Genomic DNA, 13161 nt, shown 5'->3' on the forward strand with positions numbered 1-13161 from the left:
AATTTGAAACAATTATCCCTCCTACCCTCTCTTCCCCCACTCTCACTCTCTCACTCTCTCCCTCTCCAGGCCCTGTGTATAAACGTGCAGTGCAGTGATGTGCTGGAAACGTTGTGTCTGGTGTTCTGTGGAGCTGATGTGAACTGTTCTACTGGCCAGACTGACTGTCCCTCCCCCCTCTCCCTGGCACTCGCACACAACCAGAAACTACAGGCCCAGTTCCTCTCTCACAACCTCAACACAGGTACACACACACTCCTGTTGACAGATAACATGTTGATTCATATATATTCATATTCATTTGTATTCATTCACATATTTACATGTTGTTTATTCCTGTTGAATAATTACTGTGCGTGTTTTATTCCTGTTGAATAATTACTGTGCGTGTTGTGTGTCTGCAGAGCTGCCTCGTTCGGAGGTGACTGGGGACATGGAGCCTCAACACTATTCACCACAGCACCCCGTCACTCACAATGGCTTCCTTTTCAAGACCGCCTCCATGGTCCGGCCTATTACGGAGCGCAAGGCCAGGGAGGGTGAGCCAATCACACACACCCTAGTTTCTTGCTTAGTCCTCTTGTCCTTCCCCTAGTCCCTTCCCTTAGTCCCTTCCTCGAGTCCCCTAGTTCCTTCCCCTAGTCCTTTCCTCTAGTCCGTAGTCCCTTCCCCTAGTCCTTTCCTCTAGTCCGTAGTCCCTTCCCCTAGTCCTTTCCTCTAGTCCCGTAGTCCCTTCCCCCAGTCCTTTCCTCTAGTCCCGTAGTCCCTTCCTCTAGTCCTTTCCTCTAGTCCCGTAGTCCCTTCCCCTAGTCCTTTCCTCTAGTCCCGTAGTCCCTTCCCTAGTCCTTTCCTCTAGTCCCGTAGTCCCTTCCTCTTGCCCCTCAAACCCTTCCCCTAGTCCTGTAGTCCCTTCCCCTAGTCCTTTCCTCTAGTCCCGTAGTCCCTTCCTCTTGCCCCTCAATCCCTTCCCCTTCCCCTAGTCCTGTAGTCCCTTCCTCTAGTCCCTTCCCCTAGTCCTGTAGTCCCTTCTTCCAGTCCCTTCCTCTAGTCCCGTAGTCCCTTCCTCTAGTCCCTTCCGCTAGTTCTCTAGTCCCTTCCCCTAGTTCTCTAGTCCTCTAGTCCCTTCCTTTAGTTCTCTAGTCCCTTCCCCTTGTTCTCTAGTCTTCTAGTCCCTTGCTCTAGTTCTCTAGTCCTCTAGTCCCTTCCCCTTGTTCTCTAGTCTTCTAGTCCCTTGCTCTAGTTCTCTAGTCCTCTAGTCCCTTGCTCTAGTTCTCTAGTCCTCTAGTCCCTTTCTCTAGTTCTCTAGTCCCTTTCCCTAGTCCTCTAGTCCCTTCCCCTAGCTCTCTAGTCCTCTAGTCCCTTCCTCTAGTTTTATAGTCCTTTCTCCTAGTCCTCTAGTCCCTTCCCCTAGTTCTCTAGTCCTCTAGTCCCTTCCTCTAGTTTTATAGTCCCTTCTCCTAGTCCTCTAGTCCCTTCCCCTAGTTCTCTAGTCCCTTCCCCTAGTTCTCTAGTCCCTTCCCCTAGTTCTCTAGTCCCTTCCCCTAGTCCTCTAGTCCCTTCCTTTAGTTCTCTAGTCTTCTAGTCCCTTCTAGTCCCTTCCCCTAGTTCTCTACTCCCTTCTCCTAGTTCTCTAGTCCTCTAGTCCCTTCCCCTAGTTATCTAGTCCCCTCCTCTAGTCCCTTCCCCTAGTCCCCTTCTCTAGTCCCTTCCTCTAGTTCTCTAGTCCTCTAGTCCCTTCCTCTAGTTCTCTAGCCCCTTCCCCTAGTTCTCTAGTCCTCTAGTCCCTTCCTCTAGTTCTCTAGTCCCTTCCCTAGTTCTCTAGTCCCTTCCCCTAGTTCTCTAGTCCCTTCCCCTAGTTCTCTAGTCCCTTCCCCTAGTTCTCTAGTCCCTTCCCCTAGTCCTCTAGTCCCTTCCCCTAGTCCTCTAGTCCCTTTCCCTAGTCCTCTAGTCCTCTAGTCCCTTCCTCTAGTTTTATAGTCCTTTCTCCTAGTCCTCTAGTCCCTTGCCCTAGTTCTCTAGTTCTCTAGTCCCTTCCCCTAGTTCTCTAGTCCTCTAGTCCCTTCCTCTAGTTTTATAGTCCCTTCTCCTAGTCCTCTAGTCCCTTCCGCTAGTTCTCTAGTCCCTTCCCCTAGTTCTCTAGTCCCTTCCCCTAGTTCTCTAGTCCCTTCCCCTAGTCCTCTAGTCCCTTCCTTTAGTTCTCTAGTCTTCTAGTCCCTTCTAGTCCCTTCCCCTAGTTCTCTAGTCCCTTCCCCTAGTTCTCTAGTCCATTCCCCTAGTTCTCTAGTCCCTTCCTCTAGTTCTCTAGTCCCTTCCCCTAGTTCTCTAGTCCCTTCCCCTAGTTCTTTGTCCTCTAGTCCTTTCCTCTAGTCCCGTAGTTCTCTTCCCCTAGTTCTTTGTCCTCTAGTCCTTTCCTCTAGTCCCGTAGTTCTCTAGTCCCTTCCCCTAGTTCTCTAGTCCCTTCCCCTAGTTCTCTAGTCTTCTAGTCCCTTCCCCTTGTTCTCTAGTCCCATAGTTCTCTAGTCCTCTAGTCCCTTCCCCTAGTTCTCTAGGACTCTAGTCCCTTCCCCTAGTTATCTTGTCTCTAGTCCCTTCCCCTAGTTCTCTAGTCCCTTCCCCTAGTTCTCTAGTCCCTTCCCCTAGTTCTCTAGTCCTTCCCCTAGTTCTCTAGTCTTCTAGTCCCTTCTCCTAGACCTCTAATCCTCTAGTCCCTTCTCCTAGACCTCTAATCCTCTAGTCCCTTCCCCTAGACCTCTAATCCTCTAGTCCCTTCCCCTAGTTCTCTAGTCCCTTCCCCTAGTTCTCTAGTCCTCTAGTCCCTTCCCATAGTTCTCTAGTCTTCTAGTCCCTTCCCCTAGTTCTCTAGTCCCTTCCCCTAGTTCTCTAGTCCTCTAGTCCCTTCCCCTAGTCCTCTAGGCCCTTCCCCTAATTCTCTAGTCCCATAGTTCTCTAGTCCTCTAGGCCCTTCCCCTAGTTCTCTAGTCCCATCCTCTTGTCCCTTTCTCTAGTTCTCTAGTCCTCTCCTCTTGCCCCGTAGTTCTCTAGTCCCTTCCCCTAGTTCTCTAGTCCCTTCTCCAGTTCTCTAGTCCCTTCCTCTTGTCCCTTCCCCTAGTCCCCTCTAGTCCCTTCCCGTAGTTCTCTAGTCCTCTCCTCTTGTCCCGTAGTCATCTAGTCCCTTCCCCTAGTTCTCTAGTTCTCTAGTCCCTTCCCATAGTTCTCTAGTCCCTTCCTCTAGTCCCTTCCCCTAGTCCCCTCTAGTCCCTTCCCCTAGTTCTCTAGTCTTCTAGTCCCTTCCACTAGTTCTCTAGTCCCTTCCCCTAGTTCTCTAGTCCCTTCCCCTAGTTCTCTAGTCCCTTCCCATAGTTCTCTGTTCCCTTCTCCTAGTTCTCTAGTCTTCTAGTCCCTTCCCCTTGTTCTCTAGTCCCCTAGTTCTCTAGTCCTCTAGTCCCTCCCCCTAGTTCTCTAGTCCTCTAGTCCCTTCCCCTAGTTCTCTAGTCCCTTCCCCTAGTTCTCTAGTCCTCTAGGCCCTTCCCCTAGTCCTCTAGGCCCTCCCCCTAGTTCTCTAGTCCCATAGTTCTCTAGTCCTCTAGGCCCTTCCCCTAGTTCTCTAGTCCCGTAGTTCTCTAGTCCCTTCCTCTAGTCCTGCAGTTCTCTAATCCTCTAGGCCCTTCCCCTAGTTCTCTAGTCCCTTCCTCTAGTCCCATCCTCTTGTTCCTTTCTCTAGTTCTCTAGTCCTCTCCTCTTGTCCCGTAGTTCTCTTGTCCCTTCCACTAGTTCTCTAGTCCTCTAGTCCCTTCCCCTAGTCCCCTCCTCTTGTCCCTTTCTCTAGTTCTCTAGTCCTCTCCTCTTGTCCCGTAGTTCTCTAGTCCCTTCCCCTAGTTCTCTAGTCCCTTCCCCTAGTTCTCTAGTTCTCTAGTCCCTTCCCCTAGTTCTCTAGTCCCTTCCCCTAGTTCTCTAGTCCCTTCCCCTAGTTCTCTAGTCCTCTCCTCTTGTCCTGTAGTTCTCTAGTCCCTTCCCCTAGTTCTCTAGTCCCTTCCTCTAGTCCCTTCCCCTAATCCCCTCTAGTCCCTTCCCCTAGTTCTCTAGTCTTCTAGTCCCTTCCCCTAGTTCTCTAGTCCCTTCCACTAGCGCTCTAGTCCCTTCCCCTAGTTCTCTAGTCCCTTCCCCTAGTTCTCTAGTCCCTTCCCCTAGTTCTCTAGTCCTCTAGTCCCTTCCCCTTGTTCTCTAGTCCTCTAGTCCTTTCCCCTAGTTCTCTAGTCCTCTAGTCTATTCCCCTAGTCCCTTCCCGTTGTTCTCTAGTTCTCTAGTCCCTTCCTATAGTCCCTTCCCGCAGTTCTCTAGTCCTCTCCTCTTGTCCCGTAGTTCTCTAGTCCCTTCCCCTAGTTCTCTAGTCCTCTAGTCCCTTCCCCTAGTCCCCTCCTCTAGTCCCTTCCCCTAGTTCTCTAGTCTTCTAGTCCCTTCCCCTAGTTCTCTAGTTCTCTAATCCCTTCCCCTAGTTCTCTAGTCCACCAGTCCCTTCCCCTAGTTCTCTAGTCCTCTAGTCCCTTCCCCTAGTTCTCTAGTCCTCTAGGCCCTTCCCCTAGTTCTCTAGTCCCGTAGTTCTCTAGTCCCTTCCTCTAGTCCTGCAGTTCTCTAATCCTCTAGGCCCTTCCCCTAGTTCTCTAGTCCCTTCCTCTACTCCCATCCTCTTGTTCCTTTCTCTAGTTCTCTAGTCCTCTCCTCTTGTCCCGTAGTTCTCTTGTCCCTTCCACTAGTTCTCTAGTCCTCTAGTCCCTTCCCCTAGTCCCCTCCTCTTGTCCCTTTCTCTAGTTCTCTAGTCCTCTCCTCTTGTCCCGTAGTTCTCTAGTCCCTTCCCCTAGTTCTCTAGTCCCTTCCCCTAGTTCTCTAGTTCTCTAGTCCCTTCCCCTAGTTCTCTAGTCCCTTCCCGTAGTTCTCTAGTCCTCTCCTCTTGTCCTGTAGTTCTCTAGTCCCTTCCCCTAGTTCTCTAGTCCCTTCCTCTAGTCCCTTCCCCTAATCCCCTCTAGTCCCTTCCCCTAGTTCTCTAGTCTTCTAGTCCCTTCCCCTAGTTCTCTAGTCCCTTCCACTAGCGCTCTAGTCCCTTCCCCTAGTTCTCTAGTCCCTTCCCCTAGTTCTCTAGTCCCTTCCCCTAGTTCTCTAGTCCTCTAGTCCCTTCCCCTTGTTCTCTAGTCCTATAGTCCTTTCCCCTAGTTCTCTAGTCCTCTAGTCTATTCCCCTAGTCCCTTCCCGTTGTTCTCTAGTTCTCTAGTCCCTTCCTATAGTCCCTTCCCGTAGTTCTCTAGTCCTCTCCTCTTGTTCCGTAGTTCTCTAGTCCCTTCCCCTAGTTCTCTAGTCCTCTAGTCCCTTCCCCTAGTCCCCTCCTCTAGTCCCTTCCCCTAGTTCTCTAGTCTTCTAGTCCCTTCCCCTAGTTCTCTAGTTCTCTAGTCCACCAGTCCCTTCCCCTAGTTCTCTAGTCCTCTAGTCCCTTCCCCTAATTCTCTAGTCCACAAGTCCCTTCCTCTATTTCTCTAGTCCTCTAGTCCATTCTCCTAGTTCTCTAGTCCCTTCCCCTAGTTCTCTAGTCCTCTAGTCCCTTCCACTAGTCACCTAGTTCTCTAGTCCTCTAGGCCCTTTCCCTAGTTCTCTAGTCCCGTAGTTCTCTAGTCTAGTCCTTTCCCCTAGTCTCCTAGTCCCCTCCTATAGTCCCTTCCCGTAGTTATCTAGTCCTCTCCTCTAGTCCCGTAGTTCTCTAGTCCCTTCCCCTAGTTCTCTAGTCCCTTTTTTCTAGTCCTCTAGTCCCTCCTCTAGTCCCGTCCTCTAGTCCCTTCCTCTAGTTTTCTAGTCTTCTAGTCCCTACCCCTAGTTCTCTAGTCCCTTCCCCTAGTTCTCTAGTCCCTTCCCCTAGTTCTCTAGTCCCTTCCCCTAGTTCTCTAGTCCCTTCCCCTAGTCCTCTAGTCCCTTCCTTTAGTTCTCTAGTCTTCTAGTCCCTTCTAGTCCCTTCCCCTAGTTCTCTACTCCCTTCTCCTAGTTCTCTAGTCCTCTTGTCCCTTCCCCTAGTTCTCTAGTCCTCTTGTCCCTTCCCCTAGTTCTCTAGTCCCTTCCCCTAGTCCCCTCTAGTCCCTTCCCCTAGTCCCCTCTAGTCCCTTCCCCTAGTCCCCTCTAGTCTTCTAGTCCCTTCCCCTAGTTCTCTAGTCCCTTCCCCTAGTTCTCTAGTCCCTTCCCCTAGTTCTCTAGTCTTCTAGTCCCTTCCCCTTGTTCTCGAGTCCCCTAGTTCTCTAGTCCTCTAGTCCCTTCCCCTAGTTCTCTAGTCCCTTCCCCTAGTTCTCTAGTCCTCTAGTCCCTTCCTCTAGTCCCTTCCTTTAGTTCTCTAGCCCCTTCCCCTAGTTCTCTAGTCCTCTAGTCCCTTCCCCTAGTTCTCTAGTCCCTTCCCCTAGTTCTCTAGTCCCTTCCCCTAGTTCTCTAGTCCCTTCCCCTAGTTCTTTGTTCTTTGTGCTCTAGTCCTCTAGTCCCTTCCTCTAGTTCTCTAGTCCTCTAGTCCCTTCCTCTAGTTCTCTAGTCCTCTAGTTCTCTAGTCCTCTAGTCCCTTCCCCCAGTTCTCTAGTCCTCTAGTCCCTTCCCCTAGTTCTCTAGTCCCTCCCCCTAGTTCTCTAGTCCCATCCTCTAGTTCTCTAGTCCTCTAGTCCCTTCCTCTAGTTCTCTAGTCCTCTTGTCCCTTCCCCTAGTTCTCTAGTCCCTTCCCCTAGTCCCCTCTAGTCCCTTCCCCTAGTCCCCTCTAGTCCCTTCCCCTAGTCCCCTCTAGTCTTCTAGTCCCTTCCCCTAGTTCTCTAGTCCCTTCCCCTAGTTCTCTAGTCCCTTCCCCTAGTTCTCTAGTCTTCTAGTCCCTTCCCCTTGTTCTCTAGTCCCCTAGTTCTCTAGTCCTCTAGTCCCTTCCCCTAGTTCTCTAGTCCCTTCCCCTAGTTCTCTAGTCCTCTAGTCCCTTCCTCTAGTCCCTTCCTTTAGTTCTCTAGCCCCTTCCCCTAGTTCTCTAGTCCTCTAGTCCCTTCCCCTAGTTCTCTAGTCCCTTCCCCTAGTTCTCTAGTCCCTTCCCCTAGTTCTCTAGTCCCTTCCCCTAGTTCTTTGTCCTCTAGTCCTTTCCTCTAGTCCTGTAGTTCTCTTCCCCTAGTTCTTTGTCCTCTAGTCCTTTCCTCTAGTCCCGTAGTTCTCTAGTTCCTTGTTCTCTAGTTCCTAGTTTCTAGTTCCTTGTTCTCTAGTCCCTTCCCCTAGTTCTCTAGTCTTCTAGTCCCTTCCCCTTGTTCTCTAGTCCCCTAGTTCTCTAGTCCTCTAGTACCTTCCCCTAGTTCTCTAGTCCTCTAGTCCCTTCCCCTAGTTCTCTAGTCCCCTAGTTCTCTGGTCCTCTTGTCACTTCCCCTAGTTCTCTAGTCCCTTCCCCTAGTTCTCTAGTCCCTTCCCCTAGTTCTCTAGTCCTTCCCCTAGTTCTCTAGTCCTTCCCCTAGACCTCTAATCCTCTAGTCCCTTCCCCTAGACCTCTAGTCTTCTAGTCCCTTCCCCTAGACCTCTAATCCTCTAGTCCCTTCCCATAGTTCTCTAGTCTTCTAGTCCCTTCCCCTAGTTCTCTAGTCCCTTCCCCTAGTTCTCTAGTCCTCTAGTCCCTTCCCCTAGTCCTCTAGGCCCTTCCCCTAGTTCTCTAGTCCCATAGTTCTCTAGGCCCTTCCCCTAGTTCTCTAGTCCCGTAGTTCTCTAGTCCCTTCCTCTAGTCCCGCATTTCTCTAATCCTCTAGGCCCTTCCCCTAGTTCTCTAGTCCCTTCCTCTAGTCCCATCCTCTTGTCCCTTTCTCAAGTTCTCTAGTCCTCTCCTCTTGTCCCGTAGTTCTCTAGTCCCTTCCACTAGTTCTCTAGTCCTCTAGTCCCTTCCCCTAGTCCCCTCCTCTTGTCCCTTTCTCTAGTTCTCTAGTCCTCTCCTCTTGTCCCGTAGTTCTCTAGTCCCTTCCTCTAGTCCCATCCTCTTGTCCCTTCCCGTAGTTCTCTAGTCCTCTCCTCTTGTCCCGTAGTTATCTAGTCCCTTCCCCTAGTTCTCTAGTTCTCTAGTCCCTTCCCCTAGTTCTCTAGTCCCTTCCTCTAGTCCCTTCCCCTAGTCCCCTCTAGTCCCTTCCCCTAGTCCCCTCTAGTCCCTTCCCCTAGTTCTCTAGTCTTCTAGTCCCATCCCCTAGTTCTCTAGTCACTTCCCCTAGTTCTCTAGTCCCTTCCCCTAGTTCTCTAGTCTTCTAGTCCCTTCCCCTTGTTCTCTAGTCCCCTAGTTCTCTAGTCCTCTAGTCCCTTCCCCTAGTACTCTAGTCACTTCCCCTAGTTCTCTAGTCCTCTAGTCCCTTCCCCTAGTTCTCTAGTCCCTTCCCCTAGTTCTCTAGTTCTCTAGTCCCTTCCCCTAGTTCTCTAGTCCTCTAGTCCCTTCCCCTAGTCCTCTAGGCCCTTCCCCTAGTTCTCTAGTCCCATAGTTCTCTAGTCCTCTAGTCCCTTCCCCTAGTTCTCTAGTCCCGTAGTTATCTAGTCCCTTCCTCTAGTCCCGCAGTTCTCTAATCCTCTAGGCCCTTCCCCTAGTTCTCTAGTCCCTTCCTCTAGTCCCATCCTCTTGTCCCTTTCTCTAGTTCTCTAGTCCTCTCCTCTTGTCCCGTAGTTCTCTAGTCTCTTCCACTAGTTCTCTAGTCCTCTAGTCCCTTCCCCTAGTCCCCTCCTCTTGTCCCTTTCTCTAGTTCTCTAGTCCTCTCCTCTTGTCCCGTTGTTCTCTAGTGCCTTCCCCTAGTTCTCTAGTTCTCTAGTCCCTTCCCCTAGTTCTCTAGTTCTCTAGTCCCTTCCCCTAGTTCTCTAGTCCCTTCCTCTAGTCCCTTCCCCTAGTTCTCTAGTCCCTTCCTCTAGTCCCTTCCCCTAGTCCCCTCTAGTCCCTTCCCGTAGTTTTCTAGTCCCTTCCCCTAGTTCTCTAGTTTTCTAGTCCCTTCCCCTAGTTCTCTAGTCCCTTCCTCTAGTCCCTTCCCCTAGTCCCCTCTAGTCCCTTCCCGTAGTTTTCTAGTCTTCAAGTCACTTCCCTTAGTTCTCTAGTCCCTTCCCCTAGTTCTCTAGTCCCTTCCCCTATTTCTCTAGTCCCTTCCCCTAGTTCTCTAGTCCCTTCCCCTAGCTCTCTAGTCCCTTCCACTAGCGCTCTAGTCCCTTCCCCTAGTTCTCTAGTCCTCTAGTCCCTTCCCCTAGTTCTCTAGTCCTCTAGTCCCTTCCCCTTGTTCTCTAGTCCTCTAGTCCTTTCCCCTAGTTCTCTTGTCCTCTAGTCTATTCCCCTAGTCCCTTCCCGTTGTTCTCTAGTTCTCTAGTCCCTTCCTATAGTCCCTTCCCGTAGTTCTCTAGTCCTCTCCTCTTGTCCCGTAGTTCTCTAGTCCCTTCCCCTAGTTCTCTAGTCCTCTAGTCCCCAAGTCCCTTCCTCTAGTTCTCTAGTCCTCTAGTCCATTCTCCTAGTTATCTAGTCCTCTAGTCCCTTCCTCTAGTCACCTAGTTCTCTAGTCCTCTAGGCCCTTTCCCTAGTTCTTTAGTCCCGTAGTTCTCTAGTCCTCTAGTCCTTTCCCCTAGTCCCCTAGTCCCCTCCTATAGTCCCTTCCCGTAGTTATCTGTCCTCTCCTCTAGTCCCGTAGTTCTCTAGTCCCTTCCTCTAGTTCTCTAGTCCCTTCCCCTAGTTCTCTAGTCCCTTTTTCTAGTCCTCTAGTCCCTCCTCTAGTCCCGTAGTTCTCTAGTCCCTTCCCCTAGTTCTCTAGTCCTCTAGTCCCCTCCCCTAGTCCCTTCCCCTAGTCCCGTCCTCTAGTCTCTTCCTCTAGTTTTCTAGTCTTCTAGTCCCTTCCTCTAGTCTTCTAGTCCCTTCCCCTAGTTCTCTAGTCCCTCCTCTAGTCCCCTAGTTCTCTAGTCCTCTAGTTCCTCCTCTAGTCCCTTCCCCTAGTCCTCGAATCCCTTCCCCTAGTGCTCTAGTCCTCTAGTCCCTTCCCCTAGTTCTCTAGTCCTCTAGTCCCTTCCTCTAGTGCTCTAGTACTCTAGTCCCTTCCTCTAGTTCTCTAGTCCTCTAGTCCCTTCCTCTAGTTCTCTAGTCCTCTAGTTCTCTAGTCCTCTAGTCCCTTCCCCCAGTTCTCTAGTCCTCTAGTCCCTTCCCCTAGTTCTCTAGTCCCTCCCCCTAGTTCTCTAGTCCCATCCTCTAGTTCTCTAGTCCTCTAGTCCCTTCCTCTAGTTCTCTAGTTCTCTAGTCCCTTCCCCTAGTTCTCTTGTCCCTTCCCCTAGTTCTCTAGTCCCTTCCCCTAGTTCTCTAGTCCCTTCCCCTAGTTCTCTAGTCCCTTCCCCTAGTTCTCTAGTCCCTTCCCCTAGTTCTCTAGTCCCTTCCCCTAGTTCTCTAGTCCCTTCCCCTAGTTCTCTAGTCCCTTCCCCTAGTTCTCTAGTCCTTTCCCCTAGTTTTCTAGTCCTCTAGGCCCTTCCTCTAGTCCCTTTTCCTCTAGTCTCTAGTCCCTTCCCGTAGTTATCTAGTTCTTTATTCCTTTCCCTTAGTTCTCTAATCCTCTAGTCCCTTCCTCTAGTTTTATAGTCCCTTCCCCTAGTTCTCTTGTCCTCTAGTCCTTTCCTCTCACCTAGCTCAAGGTGAGTCTTGCTTGGTCGAAGTGTGTCCTCTGTGAGGGATGTCCTCTGTGAATAATATTTCCTCTGGTTGCTCTTGTCTCTGCAGAGTTCAGTCGTCGCTGGTGTATGTTAAATGATGGGAACTTTAGTTACTACGAGAGTGACAAGACCTCCACGCCCAACGGTGCCCTGAAGTCTACAGAGATAGTCTGTCTGTCTGTCAACACACCAGAGAGACATGGGTACCTACCTAAGACTAGTCTTCCATCAGTCTGTTTAACAATCCCTCTCTCTCTCTCTCTCTCTCTCGCTCTCTCAGCTATGACCATACGTTTAAGCTTAACAATCTCTCTCTCTCTCTCTCTCTCTCTCTCTCTCTCTCTCAGCTATGACCATACGTTTAAGCTTAACAGTCTCTCTCTCTCAGCTATGACCATACGTTTAAGCTTAACAATCTCTCTCTCTCTCCCTCTCAGCTATGACCATACGTTTGAGCTGTACTCTGACTCAGAGCGTCTCTATCTGTTTGGAACTGATGACCAAGACAGCCACAAGGAGTGGGTCAAATCCATCACCAAGGTAACCACACACTGACCCTTACCTAGGTAACCACGCATACTGACGTCACCTCTGTCAGTGGTTCTCAATCGTTCTCTCCCCTTCAAATTAGTGGATTTGGCTATTTCAGCCTCACCTGTTGCTGACCAGTGTATGAAATTGAGCACACAGCCATGCAATCTCCATAGACAAGCATTGACAGTAGAATGGCCTTACTGAAGAACTCGGTGACTTTCAATGTGGCACCATCATAGGATGTCAGTTGGTCATATTTCTGCCCTACTAGAGCTGCCCTGGTCAACTCTAAGTGCTGTTATTGTGAATATAAATGTCCAACAGCAACAACGTCTCAGAAGTGGCAGGCCGCACAAGCTCACAGAACGGGATCACTGAAGCGCGTAGCGAGTACAAATTATCTAGTTCTCTAGTCCCCTAGTCCTCTAGTCCCTTCCTCTAGTTTTATAGTCCTCTAGTCCCTTTCCCTAGTCATCTAGTCCCCTAGTCCTCTAGTCCCTTCCTCTAGTTTTATAGTCCTCTAGTCCCTTTCCCTAGTCATCTAGTCCCCTAGTCCTCTAGTCCCTTCCTCTAGTTTTATAGTCCTCTAGTCCCTTTCCCTAGTCCTCTAGTCCCTTCCTCTAGTTTTATAGTCCTCTAGTCCTCTAGTCCCTTTCCCTAGTCCCCTAGTCCTCTAGTCCCTTCCTCTAGTTTTATGGTCCTCTAGTCCCTTCCTCTAGTTTTATAGTCCTCTAGTCTCTTTCCCTAGTCCCCTAGTCCTCTAGTCCCTTCAGTTTTGCCTCTGGATGCAATGTCAGCACAATAACTGTTCGTCGGGAGCTTCATGAAATGGGTTTCCATGGTCAAGCAGCCTGAACAATACCAAGCTTCGGCTGGAGTGGTGTAAAGCTCGCCGCCATTGGACTCTGGAGCAGTGGAAACGCGTTCTCTGGAGTGATGAATCACGCTTCACCCTCTGGCAGTCCGATGGACTAATCTAGGTTTGGCAGATGCCAAGAGAACGCTACCTGCCTAAATGCCTAGTGCCTACTGTAAAGTTTGGTGGAGGAGGAATAATGGTCTGGACTGTTTTTCATGGTTTGGGCTAGGCCCCTTAGTGCCAGTGATACAAGGTCACTTAGTGCCAGTGATATACTACAGGAAACAATGACGTTCTAGATGATTCCGTGCTTCCAACTTTTTGGCAACAGTTTGGGGAAGGCCCTTTCCTGTTTCAGCATGACAGTGCCCCCATGCACTTGTTGTAACTTTAATGTGTTACAGAGTTAATGTTTAAGTTCATTCATGGAGCTGTATCTAAAGACATTTCTTTACAGTTATTTACATATGTAATTGTATTGGTTAGTATTGAATTACGCTTTTGACTGCAAGTTCCAGAATGCCTTGCGACAGGAATGAGAGAGATAACGCGCCAGTTATGTGCAGGTGAAAAGTGATTAAGCTGACTTTCCGCTAGCATCTTACCTGCATTGCTCTGTAGAATCTAAAGTTGTTAAATGTAACGTGAACAAGTATTATTACTAAAAGAAGCTTTCATATCAAACCCGACATCCCGAGTCATTACTTTGAAGACAGTTAATCTAAAATGCACAAAGTGAGGTCCATACAGAAATAGTTTGTTGCGATCGGTGTGTAAGAATTTGAGTAGTTTGCACAGAGCACTGACCTCAACCGCATCAAACACATCTGGGGTGAATTGGAATGGCGACTGTGAGCCAGGCCTAATCGCCCAACATCAGTGCCCGACCTCACTACTGCTCTTGTGGCTGAATGGAAGCAAGTCCCCGCAGCAATGTTCCAACATCTGGTGGAAAGCCTTCCCAGAAGACTGGAGGCTGTTATAGCAGCAAAAGGGGGGACCATCTCCATATTAATGCCATGATTTTGGAATGAGATGTTGGATGACTTTTGGACATGTAAATTTCTCAATTTATTTAGTGTTAATGACCTCCATCTGATCCATCCTGC

At 49.8% G+C, this 13161-nt stretch overlaps 1 protein-coding gene across 10 annotated transcripts in view; it reads left to right on the forward strand.

Moving 5' to 3' along the window:
* Nucleotides 1-13161, forward strand: part of LOC110507948 (arf-GAP with Rho-GAP domain, ANK repeat and PH domain-containing protein 1) — a 145157-nt gene that overhangs the window by 90379 nt on the left and 41617 nt on the right. For all 10 annotated transcript variants that reach the window (XM_090223958.1, XM_090223957.1, XM_090223959.1 and 7 more), the window contains 4 exons: nt 70-244; nt 405-539; nt 10727-10862; nt 11097-11199. In XM_090223958.1, coding sequence (XP_090080084.1) covers nt 70-244; nt 405-539; nt 10727-10862; nt 11097-11199 — 549 coding nt within the window. The remainder of the gene's footprint in view (nt 1-69; nt 245-404; nt 540-10726; nt 10863-11096; nt 11200-13161) is intronic.

Source organism: Oncorhynchus mykiss, chromosome 27 (genome assembly GCF_057628025.1).
Source record: "Oncorhynchus mykiss isolate SJ-2025 chromosome 27, ASM5762802v1, whole genome shotgun sequence".
Lineage (NCBI taxonomy): Eukaryota > Metazoa > Chordata > Actinopteri > Salmoniformes > Salmonidae > Oncorhynchus > Oncorhynchus mykiss.